This window comes from Talpa occidentalis, unplaced genomic scaffold (genome assembly GCF_014898055.3).
Source record: "Talpa occidentalis isolate TD23 unplaced genomic scaffold, MPIMG_talOcc4v2.1 talOcc4.7, whole genome shotgun sequence".
Classification (NCBI taxonomy): Eukaryota; Metazoa; Chordata; class Mammalia; order Eulipotyphla; family Talpidae; genus Talpa; species Talpa occidentalis.
In genome coordinates, this window is record NW_023605083.1 from 135,469,780 (window position 1) to 135,486,772 (window position 16,993).

A 16,993-nucleotide genomic window follows, 5' to 3' on the forward strand; every position below is an offset into this window, starting at 1 on the left:
TTGGATCCTGCTAAAAACAGTAATGAAGCTCTGACAAAAGCAAAGCGCTTCGTGTCTATTTTGGTTACCTTCAAGCTAAGCATGGGTTTTTCTGGAAAGAAGGGGCGCTGGCCTGTCTCTCTGCGTGGAAAACAAGAGCTCAGCACAGCCGCGGCTCTCCTGGCTGCCTGACCTCCAGCCCAGCTCCGGATTCTTGATGACAAAACACATTCAATGCCCTTGATTGACTGAGCGGAGAAACCGCAGTCCCGAGGGGGACGCAGCCAACTGGGGCGTCGTGGTGGGCCGGCCGCTCGGCTCGGAGGCTGCGGGCATCGGCCTGCTCTGTGCTTTCTGGGAGACATGATACAGACCCCCGGCATTCGCTCAGACCCCTCCCTGCCCCCGCCCTGGCTTCTGCTGCATCTGGCCGGCACCCCGGGGCTTCATGCCTGCTGGCGCCCACCCGGCTGTGTCTGTGGCTGCTGGTGGCCAGATGTCCACGCTTGAAGGCCGGACACAGGCATCTGCATATGCTCACTCTCTAGGGCGGGTCCCCCTCTGTCCAGGGCGTCAAGGTGGTTCTGTTGTTTCAACCAGAGCTGGGCCAAGAGGCCCCCTCCGTAGCCCCCCAGGTTCACCCCGCACGGTACCACCAGCACCCCACCCCCTTCCGTAGCTTGCCTTACACAGTCTGGTGCATTCTGAGATTTGTAGAACTTATTTTCAGATTAAAGCAGGGTGTCCTTGCTGGTGGGGACAGAGACGCCGACAGTTGGAAAGTGGCCGCTCGCTGGCGCGGGACCAAGATCAGCCAGGTGAGACTCGTGGCCCTGGAATTCCCAGACTGTCATCAGTCATGGGCGCGCTGCCTCCTGGAAGCCCGGAGCCGCTGTCCCAAGTGCATATCTGGGGCGTGAATAAGTTTCCTTTGAATATTGTGCTGTCGTGAAAGATTCCAGCCGTTCCAGAAACTTCAGGCTGGGGTGGGCGGCCCCTCCCCTGCTGGCTTTCTCTGCAGTATAGGCTTTTGACCTGAGTGTCCTTAGAAATTCACCTTTCCAGCTCCTCAAATCACGGAAATGGCAGCTAAGGACACAGGGCAAAGGCTGCACTCATGCAGAGATGGATGGGAACCCCGACATGTGACTCTGACCCTCATTCTGGGACAAGGACCACACGACCTCCTGGTTCCGGGTCACGTTTGTGAAGCAGTGCAGGCAGGTTCTGTCCTGCAGTTTAGGGGGCGCTGAGTCTCCTGCTGCTGCTGGAGGGTGGCTCTGTCCTCGGCAGAACGTCATCGAGGGCCTATGTGTGCCCCAGACGTGATTGCCGGAGGAGACAGCAGCAACAGCTGTTGCCTGCTGGCCCTAAGCCCTCAGGGGTCACAGACTGGACAGAGCGGACCTGCCCACACCCCGTGGCTCAGTGGGTCTGGGGGCGACTGGCAACTTTGGCTGTGGTCTCCCTGGTTACTCTGACAACTTGCCCCAGGGGTGCGTGGGGCCCTTCTCCACCCGCCCTGAGAACACCCAGCCAGGAGGCTGAGGCTCTGCACCGGTGGGCTCAGCACTGTGGCGATGCAGCTGCCGTGGCCTCCGGGGAGCATGTAGGGGCAGAGCGCCTGCGGCCCAGGGTGCCTGGGCCTCACTGCCCTCCACAGGGTGACAAGGCCGCAGAGTCCCAAATCTCTGCAGGTGACTGTGAGGGCATTTTGCAGACAGAGAGCTGGAAAAGGATGGTTCTAGATGCCACGTGTGTTGGTGGATTTGCCTTCGGTTCTAGAATTGGGCTGGAGGGGGGTAGTGATGGAATGATGACGTTTAACCTAAGGACTCTTACTAAATGCTGTAGGTGCTGGGTGAGGGAGTCGGGTGGGGGGCAGCGTTCCTGTGATGCTGGCGGGACACGCCTGCTGGGCACCCTGCGGAGCCCTGGATTCCTCTGGCCCCAGACCCAGGGTGGAAGGAGGGGGTCTGTGGGCACACCCAGCCCCGTGCAGGCCATGCCCGCTGCCCCCCCCCCCCGCACATGCTCCCCGCCTGAACCCCAGCAGGAAACGGAGAAATCAGTGTCTCCGGGGGCTTGCCCCACACAGAAATCTGTCGCTCTTCGCTGTCTGCGCGCGGGCTCCATCAAAATTCAAATGAACTGCTCTGAAAACAAGGCGGCTGGAAGCAAGATTGGAATTGAGCGACGCATTTTTTTCATCTGCTGTCCCCTAAAGAAGATAGAAAAGAAAATCCGATTGATAAGGTGGGGACACGATGTGCACCAAAACAAAAACAACAAAGTCGACTAAGGGCCGCATCTGTCCGTGGCGCGGCCGGCGGCCTCCGGGCCCCGCGGCCTCAGCGCCGGCAGGAGACGCGCTGCGCCCTCCCGGAGGCCCGGGTCTGAGGCAGGGACGGCCGCCTTCCCACTCAGTCAGTTCTCGAGGTCGCGCTGGCGGGATCGGCCTGGAGCGCGAGCTGGTCTGAGCCCGGGACTCGGGGGGGGGGGGGGGTCCCCCCCGGGTGGTAACCGTGGCAACGGGGGCGGGGACTTGCTCCGCCGCCTCGCGGGCCGCGCGGCCGGAGCGCGCCGGGGAAGTTTGGCCCGTCCGCCGCGCCGTAGGCCGCGGTGCATGCTGGGCCCTGCAATATGGCGTCCTCCTTGATGTGCTGATGAGAGGAGTTTCACTGTAGCCCCAAAGCAGAGGGCAAACTCCCCTCGCCCCGCCAGCCCGCGCGACTCGTCCTCTCCGCGGCTCCGCGTCGCCCGCTTCTCAGGACTCGCTCCCGGGCAGGGGAGAGCCACGGGATCGGAGGCCGGGCCCGGCTAGGCCGCGCGGATCGGGGCGGAGAGCCGGCTGCGGCGAGCACGATGGGCCGGTCCTGGCTCTGGGCGCAGCAGCCCCGGCGAGTGCGGGACCCCCAGGGCTGAGAGTGGCCGCAGGAGATCCGCGGCGCGCTGGGCCTCTCCCCGCGGCCGAGACTCAGTCCCGCCGGCGCACCGGCGCCGAGAGCGGGCGGCCTGCCCGTCCTCCGCTCGGCCGAGGCGTTGGAGGCCGGGAGCCGGGTCACCGCGACGCCCGGAGCCGCGCGCGCCTCTGACAGCTGCGATCGCAGCCCCACCGGGTCGCGCAGCCGCGGCGGCCGCCAGGGACTTGGGGCCCGGGGGCGTGAGGGTCCGTGCGGAGCTCCTTGGGCTGCCCTTTACTCCACGTCTCCCCGCCCCCCACCCCGACTTCCCGCGCAGAGCTGGAGATAAGGATCTCAGACTTTTGCCCGAGGAAGGGTCTCCGCACACTCCCCGTCCGTTTCTTTTCCTGCTCTCCCACTTCTGGTTCTTATTTCACCAGCACTGGTACACACTAGTTTTTAAGGCTGGAGGTTCTCGAGCGCTTGCTGCCCAGGACTCCCCCACCCCCTCCCCCCCTGATGGAGTCCGAAATGCTGCAATCGCCTCTTCTGGGACTCGGGGAGGAAGATGAGGCCGACCTTACCGACTGGAACCTGCCTTTGGCTTTTATGAAAAAGAGGCACTGTGAAAAAATCGAAGGCTCCAAATCCTTAGCTCAGAGCTGGAGAATGAAGGATCGGGTAAGTGGATTCCGATCGCGCCCCTTGGATCGTCGTAGTTTTTTCAGTGAAGAAAGTTCAGAGCCGGGTAATTGTTCTTGGGAAAGCCACGATCTTTTTTCCCCAGCCACAAGTTGCAAATTAACTAAGAAACAGTAGCCATTTCAGACTCCATTTAGGGGGTTAAAAATGGAAAAGACTCTTTTGGTTAGTAGTTATCCACTGGAGTAGTTTTAATTCAATTCAAACTTAGTTCTAATTCAGACAAGGTTAAGTGAGTTAGAAAATACAGCCTTGAAAGTATTTACAGACTCTTTGATATATTATACTAAGTACTGTCAACACATAGGGGAACTTGGGATACAGCACTTGTACCCACCCCAATAGTCTGCTTTTTATTGTCCGAGCCAGGTGAAGTGCAGAAGTCTAATAAAGTATGCTAGGAAACAGGCTTACTTACAAATGTTCAGCTAGTAACAAATTAATGAAAAGTTATTTTAAAGTTACAATGAACTCCTCACAGCAGTCTGAGCATTTATCTTCTATCCAAACTTTCCTCCCCTTATGTGTTGTCTTGTCACTGTCACTTGCAGACAGCATTTCTCCTGTGGGAGTTAAGAGTACGAGGGGTTCATGGTTTAAGGGTTCCCTGTGGCTTTGCAGTGTAGACAGAGATTCGCAAGCAGCTGAGCCTGTTTTGCTGAGTCTGTCCTTAACCAACCACCATCAATTTCCTCCTTAGCAAAAGTGGGACTGTCTCTGCTATGCACAAAAAAAGTAAATGTCTTTTTGTGATTTATCTTCTCCTTTAAGACTGCCTTTATTTACTTGAACATGTCAGTGGTGGCAAAAGGGGAGTGGCTGTTACAACTCTGGGCTTCTGAATGTATTTATAGCAGGTTATTATTTTTAAGTATATCGTGTCAAACATGTAAGATTAACTCAAGGCAATTCTAGTTAGTCACTAGTAAGCAGTATTTCAGTTATTGATCTGGTCTACTTTGAAAAGGGTTAAGAAAATTTGTTTAATCCAAAAGTAGTTTAAGGAGTAAAAGAGATGATCATCTTAAGTATTAGTTTCGGAGTTCAAAACTGTGGTAGTTGCTATGGGCAGATAAAAAAATATTTTAAAAAGTCACTGTCTAACTTTTTAAAGTTCTATCTGAAGGTTTTTTTTTTTCCTTTTGAAATGTGGATCTTTCTGCTATCCTAAACCTGTGCTCAAACTGGTCAAAAGTAACTAACGGCTGTATTTTTGACCTTTTCATTAAAATATTAACGTGCGAATGATCAGTGTTCCCTGATAAGCCCCTAGTAGGTTGTTTAGAGAAGGAAAGTCCTGTGAGTCCAGGCACCTACTGAGAAGGCGCCTTGGAAAATGCTGGGGCGAGGCCTGCTGGGTCTGACTGGGCAAGACCGCGCGGGCTCAGTGGAGAGAACTGGCAGCGAGGATCCCCAGTAGCTTGCAAGAGTTTGGCATTTTAATGGCCCCTGTGGTCCCTCTCCTCTAGTTAGACTTGAGGGATCTTTTTGGCACATCCTTCTAGGCCGGAGGTTGCGATTCAAGTGATGCTCAGGCAGGCGGCATATCTCAGTGGAACAGCCCAGACGTGAAAATGGCGTCCGGCCGCAGGGAGCTGGCAGCTCACACTCAGCTCTGGGCGCTCTTCAGGAGGGAGGACATGGACTGCAGGCCGCTGCTAAAGAGCAGCTGGGCCTCGGGCACGTCCTGCTCGCTGTCCTTCCTTTTTCTTTGAGAAGTCAGAAGTAAAAAAAAAAAAAAAAAAAAAAACCAATGAAGACTTCCAATTTGAAAGTACTGGCTCTAATTCAGATATTGCAAAACATGAAGCAGCCCAACACCGCAGGCCAAACACACCCGTTGGTGGGGCTGGTTCTGGCAGGTGGCAACGTGCGTGGCTCCGGCCGGGTGATGGCTCCTCCAGGCAGCCGCTCTGGCTCCAGGCAGCTGGGGCCAGAGGTGGCGACCGCACTACTGTGCGAACCTGGTTGTCCTGCCCTGGGACCGCCGCCCACACGTCTCCTGGTGGCCCACAAGCTTCATCCTGGACCCGCGAGCGGCCCCAGGTGCTTCCCTGTTCTGTCTGCTTGTGGCGCTGGGCCTGCTGAGTCAAGTTGGGGGTGCCTGGAGCTCACGGCTTTCCTGAAGTGGACAGCGCGCCAGCGTTTCTGCCTCTTGGTTTTCGGCTCCTGGTGGAGCCACAGAACTCGCCTCTCGGCTGGGATGCCCGCGGTCTTGGCTGTGAACCAACCCTGGTTTTCACATGCCAGTGCAATTGTGGTTTCATTACTAAGTCACAGTTACTATCAAGTCTGCATGGCGTTGGGCCGATTGTCTGTGTGGTGAATGACAGGCCCGGCCTCGGGACACTTTGGCTTGTCATTTTCAAATGACTAGACTTAGAGGAACAACAGCTGAAACGAAGCTGTCATCGGCCTCTGGCTGGGACAGATGTGTGTTCATTGCCCCGTTTGCTCTTGCTCGTCATGCTTCAACATCAGCGCAGCGCCTGATGTAGGGTTAGTGGCCTTGGTGCCCTCTGGCCTGTGTCCGTGGTGGGCTTGGGTGGGAGAGCTGCTGCCCTGGGAGCCTGCGGTCGGTGCCCGCTGGTCTCTGAGCCCGGTCAGACTGCTTTGAGGCCACATGTGAGTTGCAGGAGCGAGCGGGACGGCCCATTAGCCATGGACAGAGTGAAGCTCGCCGCCCCTCATGCCCCCATGTCCTCCGGCCAGGACTCCAGGCCACTCGGAGGCCTCCCACCACCGTCACCAGACCCAAGGGGCACACCCCTGCCCTTGCTGGATATCAGCAGCGTGCAGCAGTGGGCCATCCCCTCCCCAGCTCGCCTGCCTCCAGGGCTCCCGGCCACCCCGGCTGGTGCATCTTCCCCTCTTTGTGACCCCAGACTCTGCTTCGAGGCCCAGATCCCCTCAGCCCCGACTTCCTGCTGTGCTTTTGCTCTCTCCTCAACGTGCCACCCTCGGCATAGAGGCTAAGGTATAGATGGTGGCCTGGCCTCAGCCCCTCCCATGCTCTGCTCGTGGCCCGCCGCAGCCCTGCTGCCAGGCCTGTCACCTGCCATCCTCGCCTTGTCCCTAGCCAGGCCGGGCAGCCGCCACCTGTGGCCAGACCCCTGCGGTCCCATGCTGACCGGTCCCCCTCCGCCCCTCGCGCCTCCCTGACATCACACGGAGGTCACAGGGGTCTGTTCCAAGTCCCTCCCTCCAGCTGGCCCCACCTGCTCTCCCAGCTTCGCCCTCTGGTCCCGCGGCCTTTTCTGCTCCGTGGCTGGGGAGGCCCGGGACGCGTGTCCCTCCTGCATGTGCTTCCTCCAGTCGCCTTCGCTCTCAGCCCGTCCACCTCGTCCCCAGAGAGCCGCCCCTCCAGCCCAAGCAGCTCCCCAACGGCTCCCGGGCCTCTTCCTCTGGTGGTGCTCTGCTGCCCGCACCCCCCCTCCCCGCCCCGAGAGTGCTCTTGCCTTAGAGTGAGGCCGAGTCCGCCGGTACGAGGCCCACAGAAGGGGCGCAGTGAAACGGACTGGCAGCCGGGGTGCGGGGTGCCTGCCGGGGTGGTCCCTTGGTGCTGAGCAGCCCCGTCATCCCGTGCCTGATGGGGAGACTGAGACGTCAGGGGGACCATGCGACTCACAGCCCTCCCTGCCCTGGAGCCGTCCTGCCCTCGGCATTTGTCACCGAGTCTCAGCAGCCACAAAGCAGCATCTGTGGACTTTTCCAACCTGCTTTATTTATTTATTTTTAAAGATTTATTTATTTATGCATACAAGAGCTGGGTACAGGCCAGAGGTGTAGGGGGTGGTGAGAGGACAGAGACAGAGACAGAGTGGGGAGCAGAATGGGTGGATGTACTGAAATCCACTGCTGAGGGGAGCGGCGGGCGAGGCAAGAGAGGTCTGCGCCATGTGGGTGGCTCCCTGGCCAGGGATCGAACCCACGCTACAGTGGCAGTGAACAGCCTCACAGGTTGCGTCTTAACCCCTTGCATCACCAGGGAGGCCCTCAACCTGCTTTAAAAAAACGTGCTGCGCTCCATTTTGGAGGCCGCTGCGGGCGCGTCCAGGAGTGCTGGGAGCGCCTCCTCCTCGTGTCGCCTCGCAGAACGCTGGAGGCGCTGCCGCTGCTGGACGTCGTGGCTGCATGTTGGGGGCGTCCTCGGGCCCCAATATCCATCTAGGCTCGGGCAGTGCCAGCACCTGGCCTCTCGCCCTGGCAGAGCCTACCCCTCCCTTCTTTACAGCCTCCTTAGAGAGGCGCACGTTAAGGAGTTGGACGGCCACTAAAGAGCCAGCGGTGTCCCCAGTGCCTAGCCGACCTCGCCGCACGGTGACCCGCAGCACGCCGAGGTCAGCAGATGGCAGCGGCGGAAGCCACGTCTCCCACTCCTGCTGAGACCGCGCAGGGCACACCCGCTGTGGAGAGCATGCCCGGGCCCCGGCCTGGCCTGTCACCCCTCCCAAGGCCCGGGGTCCCCCGAAAAGGCGATTCCAGGCATGAGGCCGGCCTCACCGGGCGGCTCCTGCGCTGGAGGGGTCTCGGCTCGGCCACCGCTTGCACGTCCTCCCGAGAGCTTCGGCTCTGGAAATGGAGCATCACACTGAAAATGGCCGTGGCGCTGCAGAGGCCCGTTGTTTTCATGACTTCCCTGAAAACCTGATTCTCTTCGCTTATAAAAATAGCGCCTCATTGCAGACACGTGTCAGTAAGGGGTGGACATAGGAATGGCCGACCCCGCTGGGCTGTGGTTCGCTGGACGTGCCTGCGCCCCTTCCCCCGCCCTCCCCGACTGGACTCGCCCCGGGTGCTTCAAGGATTATGGGGTTGTCTGGTCTTGAAACGCTTGCCCTTGTGGGATCTGAGGCACAGTGATGCCCCCCACCCCGCGCCCTCACAGGTACTGACCCGTCTCTCCTGCCGCCCGAGTGGTGGGGGGCGAGATTTCAGGGGAGCTCGGGCCCTCGACCCCTCGGGCAGCCCGGAGCGGGTTGGCCCCACCCTCTGCAGTGAGGAGTGGGGGCCAGAGCGTGCATGGTGGGATGCCTGGCTCCGGCCCTCCCCCCCCCCGGTGCGGGCTTCTCAGGGAGGACGGGCCATAGGCGTCCATCCCGGCGTGCGGGGTCCTCAGCGTGGGCCGTTGACCTGCCTGCCACCGTCGGGGACCTGGGCAGCACCTCCGGGAATGACAGAGTCACCGTCGGCCACCGCAGGAAGAGGCATTCTGGGCCAGTGCTGAGACCCACTCACAGGAAGGGGGGTTCTACCGCGGGCGCTCGGGGAGGGGTTTGGGGAGAGGGGTCTGCGGGGGAGACTTGGAAGGGCGGGGTGCCCCAGGTGGGGTGGGGAGGCAGGGCGGTGCCGGGGGCAGCCCGAGGATGCTGGCCAGGCAGCGTTAGGCTGACACATGGCCTGGGCAGTTCAGGCCTTGCGGAGTGGGAGTGTGAGTTGGATCCAGTTAGAACTTTCTGCTGGGGGGGGGCGGGGCAGAGCCCCCCACACTGGGGGAATGAGCCAGCCTTGGGGGCTTCTCATGCTGCATTTAAGGCAGGCAGAGCCACGTGCCACCAGGGTCTGCCGGGAAGCGGATGTGAGCGGGAGGGGCCCTGGTGCCCGAGGTGCAACTGGGCAGGGCACAGGGACTCCCGGGGGCAGCCGGGCCGGGGAGCACGCCTGGGGTCCTCCCAGAGAGGCGGAGACCCCTGGCTCCACGATTCGTGGCCCCAAACCCGTAAGGCTGCCGCCTCTCTCTGGAGCCTCAGCTGACTCAGCTGTAACCGTGGACGGCGGCCAGGGTGCTGTCAGGCCCCGCAGATTAATCCACGTGGAAAAATGCCCGCAGATCGTGAAGCAATAAAGTGGGACCGTGGACGCCCTGCCCGACTCCCCGCCCCGGCCCCTGCCTGCCTCCCCCCAGCCCCTGCCCGCTATCCCCCCGCCCTCCTCCCCTGCCTTGGCGCCGGCGCTTCAAGGTGCCTTACCAAGCAAAAAGCAAAAACACCCCCCCCATAAGACAACAGAGCAGACTATATGCGCAAAACCATAGCCCTATTTATGTTTTAAAAAAGCCACCTGTAAAGACGATGACAAGTGTTCAGTCTGCGTGACACTGTTCCAGCAAGTCACCCCGGGACACGGGCGGGAGGTGCCGTGGTCAGGGCTGTGTCTGCAGAGGTTGAGGTAAACGCACCCAAGTTGTCCTGTCCTTAATTTAAAAACCACCTTCATGACTTTTAATATCAGTTCTTTTTTAAAAAGGGGACCTTGGGCCTCCCTGATGTAGTTGAGCGCAGCGCTGTGGAGCTGTGCGCAGCCTCTGCAGCACAGGTTTGATCCCGCCCGGCCGGGGAGCTACCCACATGGCACGGCAGACCTCTCCTGTCTCCCCGCGGCTCCCCTCAGCAGTGTAATTCGTCAGTCTGCCTGTCCTGCTCCCCACTCTGTCTCTGGTGAATCCTCTCACCCTCCCCGCCCACAAGAAATTTAAAGAAAAGCCTTTTTGAACCCACCCACCATTTCCCTATCCCCCCCGCCTGGCCTGGAGCAGGGGCCACCAGGCCTCCGCATCCGCGGTTTGCATTCCCGCAGCATTGAGCTTTGCTCTCAGGGGCCACGCGCTCGCGCGCCAGCCTCCCCCGTCCAAGCCTGGCTCCTCGCGCTGTCAAAGCAAACTGCGCTGCTTGTTTTGGGAAAGTGAGTCTCTTGGAACTGAGCCCGTAGCTTCTCGCTGTCCCCGTCGCTCCGGCTGTAACGGCAACGGGGAGCAGGACACGAGACTCTGTGACCCGCGGAGCCTAAAATATTGACTCTCTGGCCCTTCCCAGAAACAGGATTCGACAGGTCATGGAGAGAAGCCCGTGGCCTGGCCCCGGCCGTCTGGGGCCCTGCTGGCTGTTCAGGGTGCTCAGTGAGAGCCTCTGTTCTGGCCTGGAGCCCGGTGATTGTTCCCTGCCTGGCTTCCCGGAGGCTGCCCCACTGCATGCTCCGCCTGTGCTCGGCCCAGGTGGAGGTCCTCCCATCCCGGGCTCCGGGATCCCCCTCCCCAGCCCCCGTAGTCTCCTTTCTGCTGCCCCGGCCCCCAGGCCCAGCTGCCACAGCTTCCACAAACATGGTTTCTGCCTGAGCTCGCGACCCTGCATTGCTCACTGCAGCTGCGCCTCTGGGTGCAGAGCTGGGGCGCACCCATATGCCTTCCTGTGGGGACCCCACTCCCGTGTGTGTCCTGATTCCCGTCTGACAGCGTGTGATGTAGTGTGGGGGGCGAGGCTGGCACAGTGACTGCGTCTTTCCGAGGTGTGGAGGTCCCTGTGAGTGAGGCGGGCCAGTCCGAGCCGGAGGTGGTCGACCCGGCAGCTCGGGAGTCCCCAGTGCGGAGCGGCCCTTCCACTGGACATCGTTCTGCAGAGGGCCCCTTCTGGTTTAAGCGTGACCCGGAGGTCTCGGGGTGTATCCATGTCTCAGCCTCACAGTGGAGACTGAAGTCGGAGGTGTCAGCCCGCACGACCCCGGACAAGGACCCCACAGGCCTGGAGCAGGGCCCGACCGCTCGGCCGGAGCCCCTCTGTTCCAGCTTCAGGGGGCCGGCGGGTCGGAGCTGGGGACGGGGGTGCTGTCGAACGTGTGAGGGAGTCAGGAATAAAACCCGCCTGTTTGGGCTGCGGATCCAAATCGGGCACCTTGTCACGCTGCCACCCGCCCAGATCCGACTCGCCTGCCTTGCGGGCTTGGCTAATTATACAGAAGCCTCTTCCGGCGTTGATGTTCATTAGCGCCCCAGAGGGTTGTCTGATGACTCCTTCTGGTAGCCGAGTTGTTTAGGAAGGTTCTTCCTGGTCTTGTGTGATTTGCTGTTTTTTCTTTTAAAAAATGATGAGGTAAAAATGCCTGAGCCATCCGTGTACAGTTTAATCAATATTTATAAAAAAGGCCACCGTCCTGCCCCCGCCCAGGCCTAGAGCAGACTCTGTCAGCCCCGCCCCCCCATGCTGACGGGTGCACTCACCCCTGCACTCCTGCACTGTCTCCGTCTAGGCCTGGCCTCTGCAGAGGAGTGGGCTTTGTGGGGTCCTGCCCACAGGCTGGGGGCCCAGACGAGGCCCGCCTGTCTCCCGCAGAGCAAGGGTCGGCGAGGGCAGGGCCTTGTGCCACGGGTACCCCGCGTACGCGCAGCTGCCTCCACCGTGGGTGGACACGCCCCGCAGTGCCTGCCTCTGTGGGGCCCAGACCCCGCGCCGCCTGCTGAGCGGGAGTGCCCCACGCGCTCCTCGGGCCGCGCTTGTCCGGGGGACATTTTCGTCAGGAGAACATGGGAATGTGATGTTTCAGCTTTGAAATCAGTCAAATCTGTGGTGGTTGGTGAGTCATGAAATTTTATAAAAACAAAGGGTCTCTCGGGTGTTTGCAGACCAGATGCCACCAGCGCCCAGACATGTAAAACGAGCCGTATCACTCTGGTCGGCTGGTGCAGCGGGGCTGGGCGCTGTCAGGGCGGAACCGGGCGCTGTCCTTCCCCGACTTCTCGATGCTTCTGCGCGAGCGAGCGGAGGTGTGCGCCTCTGAGCCCGCGGGGGCCAGGCATTCGGCTGCGGGCGAGTCCAGCCAGTCGTGTGGCTGTTCTGGTCTGGGCCACCTGTGGCGCGGGCCTCCGGCCTTCCCCAGCGTGGCGGAGCCCTGGCCCCGCCGGCCCCACGTCGCCCATCCAGCGCCGCTGACCCAGTGGGTGCCTCGGGACCATGTAGCTTAATGGGTGTCCTCAAAGTGAACGTTACTTCGGGGGCTCGCGGGTGGTCTAGGAATAGGATGCTTCACGAGGTGTGTTTGTGAAGAGGAACGGAGTCTGGCTTGACGCGGAGGCTGTTATATTTGATTAGGGACTTAGAATGTCTGCGCACCTCTGAGATTCCACAGCGACTCGAGGCCCAGCTATTGCAGTGTCTGGGCATAAACACGCCCCACACACGGCCCTCAGTGTGGCCCACGCCTGCCTTGTGCCCTCAGGCCCCCACGCCCCCCAGGCTCCCGTGCCCGCTGCATGCAGTGTGTGGTGCTGGCGGCCGGTGGAGGGGCAGAGGCAGCTGCCGAGAGCCTGTGGGCCTCGTCTCCCTCTCGGCGGCGCAGACCTGATTGTTTGGCTCGGCGGGAGCCATCCGTTACCTCCCCCCGCAGCCCCTCCCACCGCCGCCGAAGCCAGCTTTATATGGGCCTATTTGTCACTGAAATGGAGCCCGAGAGACCAAATCCACACTTGGCTTGTCACAGGCCTTGCTAAATTGCGCTCGTGGACGGGCCGGGCTCTTCCGCCTGCCCTGGCGCCTGTGCGGGAGCCGCGTCTCGCCTCGCGGGGGTAGGGGGGCTGCGCTGGGGTGCGGGCGTCTGTCTTTTACTCCACTGTCTGCACAGCCACACGTCTGCACTGAGGTTTCTTCTGAAGAACGTGGAATTAGAAGATTGTGCAGAGAAAGACGTGGGGGAGGCCTGGCCCTCCCATGCCCTGGGCCCTGCCCCCCACACCTGCTCCCCTGGGCCCGGCTCCAGTCCCGGACAGATGCAGCGCCGCCCATGGGGCCGCACCGGGTCGCGCCCAGGCTGGTGTCCACCGCGCCAGCTCCTGGCGGTCCGGTCACATGCCCATCCCACATGTGCCGCCTTGGCCAAGGGCGCCCGACGGGTGTGCACGTTCCCGATGGCGAGAAAGCCCTGCGCCCCGTTGGTGAGCAGAGCGCTGGTGACTGGTCTTCAGAAAGTTGTTTTCTGAGCAAAAACATGGACAGTCCTGTGCTGCTTCATCTGTTTCTGTGACCTTTATACATTTTTAAATGCGCGCTATGTGCAGAAAGACATAAAACAAACACAGAGAAAGGGTCCCCGACAGCAGCGCCGGGTCGGGTGGGCCTTGAGGTAAATCCACGCTGCTCAGTGCGGCCATCGGCCTCGGCACCCCAGGCAGACACTGTCCTCTGGTCGGGAGCAGCCCGCTGCACATGCTCCTGCACATGGAGTCCATGTTGCGTTCCTACGTCACCCTTGTGGGGTCCCGCCCGCGGCTGGTTCCTGCACACAGCTTCCTTTCCGGCATCGTCTATGCGGACTCAGGAAACGATCGCAGTAGTCTTGGCTTGTGACAGACCGGCCCAGATATCAGACCCACCCCGCACCCCACAGTGAGCCCTCCCCTGGGTCCCGGCCCCTTCGCGTCCGTGCTGCGCCGAGTGGGCGCTCGGGCCTGCGCGGGCTCTGCGAGGGCGCCCGGCCTGCCACTCACAGCTTCCGGGTTCTTGAACCGTGTGACCTGTCACATAGCCACACAGAATAGAAGTAGAAGGTAAACAAAATAGCCTATCACTCTCAAAAACCCAAGGAGTTAAGTGACACTAAGTTAAAAGGTCTTAAAATACCCGTAAGTTCTTCTAACCGTTAACTACCGCGTTAGCAATTTACCATCAGCAAAACCACAATTTGTCACGTTAAATTTATGGTGTTCATTTGGATTTTACTGGCTCTGTGGCTGGATTTATATTTAATTTGTTGTTTGTTTTGCATTTATAGCTGCATAAAATTCTTACAACCATAAAGAATTTACACCTAGCTTTGCCCTTACATACTTGAGTAGCGCTGTGATGACGCTCGCATCTCCTCCGGTGAACAAGGGCTTAATCAGTCCATGAAAAGGAACACGGGGCCCCGGGCAGGACGGGTCCTGGCCTCTAAGCGAGCCGGGCCCAGGCTCTGGGGCGCTGGCGCACGTGGGGTGCGAAGCCGAATCCAACTACGAGCTGGTGAGGGCGGCCGCCGCCCCCTGGAGTCGGGCTTGCTGCCGTTGGTGGGGTTTTGTGTGTTGTTGTTTTTTTTTAACTTTCCTGTGTTGTTGCTCATTTTTGTACAGTATTTGATTTCTCCCCTCAGGCGTAGTCCCTATAAACTCCCACCACCACCTCGCCAGGGCCCCGTCTCTGCTCCCCACTTGCCCCCGCTGCCCCTCCCCGCCGCGTCTCAGGTCCGTAGCTGCCTGCCTGCTTTGTGCTTTGTCCCCTTTCCCTCGGGGCTGTTGTTGGAGCCGCCCGGTGGCGGCCACCGTGCAGGACGCAGGACCGCCCCTCCCCCCCACCGTTCAGGCGCCCTGGGCACTGGCCACTCGGACCCTGCTCCGGCGCTGCCGCCCCTGGGGCCCGGCCCACAGTCTGCGGACGTCGGGCCCCTGCACTCAGCGACGCCCGCTGCTGCCAGGCGGGGTCAGGGCCAACCTGCCCCTTGGCGCGCCTGGACGGAAGTCTCCCTGCAAGGGACACTTGTCTGCAGCGGCGTCCAGGGCCTGTGTCGACACCACAGCCATTTGAGGGAGACACAGATAGGAATGCTCGGGTCCCCCCCCCGCGCGCCTTCTCTTTTCTGCTCATATTTAATTCATAACAACGTTTATATGTGGACATGTCCGAGGCCTGAAGTGCTGCCGGGGGGCCTCTGGTTTCACAGTGGGAGGCGTTTCTTGGAAGGGCCCTGAGACTCGGCTGGGCCTGTGCTGACCACGGGGTAGTCACCTCAGCCCTCTGTGCTGGGCAGCTGGTCAGGTGGGTTTACTTGGAAGAGCGATGTCCTTCTGCTGTTTGTCCCCTGAGGCACGGCTGGGCCGTGGGGTGTGCCTGGCTGGCTTCTGGCTTCTGGAAAAGCCCAGCCCCCCTTCGTTCCGAGCCCCCGCCCCACCTCCAAGGGGACAGGTGTGGCTGGCGCAGCCTGGTGGCCTGGAGGTGCCCCAACAGCGGTGGCACTGCCCTGGAGGCGGCTGCCTGGGTGTCAGAGGCTGACCCCGTCGGCACTTTCCTGAAGGGGGCATTTGTGACATTGGTTTGTTTTCTGTTTTGGGTTTTTTTTTTTTTTTAAGAAAAAATAATCTAGATGCTGTGTTTTTGAGGTTCTGCTTGGATTTGTCTTCAGAATTACTCTGTGCGAAGCGCTGTTTCTGCATCAGCATTAACTCTAGTTCTCCTTCTTCCCTTTTAAATGATGTTTTGCTGCAGATATTAATGATTTTGTGGCTCCTTCAGGAACGCTTGCGCGGAGCCTGGCTGCGGGGGCAGGGAGGCCGGCCCTTCCACAGACCCCACCTGGGGAGCTCTGCTCGCTCAGATGGGCCCCGGGTGTGCTGAGAGGCGGCTGTTGGCGGGCCCCACGCCTTCCCGCGCGGTCAAAGACCAGGCGAGGGAGACGCAAGAGAAGCCTCTGGCTGTCGGGGCCTTGGAGAGGAGCTGCAGGGCGGGGGCTGCCGATCCCTGGGCCCTGTCCCTGGGGAAGGTGGCTTTGAGGCCTGGTGGAACCTCTGCCAGGCTGCTCAGAGGGGGGCCTGCCATACTATTTGTCATCATGTTTCCTACACTCCCGGCTCTCTGTGCACAGGACAGGGGGAGGGGGCGCTGTCTCACGGTGGGGGGCGCTGTCTCACGGTGGGGGGCGCTGTCTCATGGTGGCGTTGGGGCTTGGCCACGGCCTCCTGTCTCATCCGTGCTGAGAGCCCTGGCTGGAGGCTCTCCCTCCTCCGGAGAGCCTCAGGATGGTGCTCTTTTCAAGTTCAAAACTAGCCTCCGGGGGTGTCGCTGCTGCATCCTTAATTGCACTGCGTTGGGGAGAAAGTTTTGAGGCGGAGGCGGCCTTTTGAGCTGCCCGGTCTGTCGCGGAGCTGGCCGGCCCTCGCGCTCTCTGTGCTGTGCTGTGTTATTAAAAAACATTCATCTGGAATTTGGGAATGAACTTATCACAGAAATGAAAATGAAATACCAGAAAGAAGCTTTTGGGTACAGCTCAAATTTAAAGGCGCCGTGTCTGAAGTCAGCGGCGCCCCGAGGGCCAGGACTCGCCTTGTGGCCGGCTGGGGCGCCCTCCTCGCGTGACCTCTGCCTCCCGCAGGCAGCGAGGGCGGGTGGGCTCGCGTGCCGATGTGTTCTGGAGGCTTTTCCCTCCCACGGGCAGGCGGCTGTGTGAGAGGGGGTGCTGCGGGTTCCACTCTCCCTCGCCCTGGCGTGTGGAGGGGCCCCGGTTTCACCCTTCCTCTCCGAGGGCCTGGGGCTCACCCCCAGAGCGTGTCGCTCAGCGGGACTGCAGGGGTGATGGCTGGGGGGCGGCGGGACTGTGGGGGTGACGGCTGGGCACGGCATGGAGGCAGGCGCTCTGGCTCCCCGAGGGCCCACTGCAAGTGTCCGTGAGTGTGGTCTGAGGGGCTTGGAGGATTCTGGAGCTGGTGCTTTTGTAAATCAGAACTTACGTATTTTGCCTAGGGTTGTTTAAGCTCATTGATTGCCACCGAGGTAGAGGGAATGTCATTTGGCTCGAGGGTCAGCCGAGGAAGAAGAAATAGGCTGATGACCGGGATGCTGGGCACGCTGTGTGGACGCCCTGTGCCCAGAGGAGGGCCGAGAGGATCCACCAGCAACAGC

At 60.5% G+C, this 16,993-nt stretch overlaps 1 protein-coding gene across 1 annotated transcript in view; it reads left to right on the forward strand.

The window, feature by feature from the left end:
• The first annotated feature begins 2,605 nt into the window (after positions 1-2,605).
• RPTOR (regulatory associated protein of MTOR complex 1) overlaps positions 2,606-16,993 on the forward strand; it is a 116,807-nt gene continuing 102,419 nt past the window's right edge. Inside the window, exon 1 of the mRNA XM_037494972.1 lies at positions 2,606-3,563. Within this exon, the coding sequence (XP_037350869.1) occupies positions 3,402-3,563 (162 nt within the window). The 5' untranslated portion in view covers positions 2,606-3,401. The remainder of the gene's footprint in view (positions 3,564-16,993) is intronic.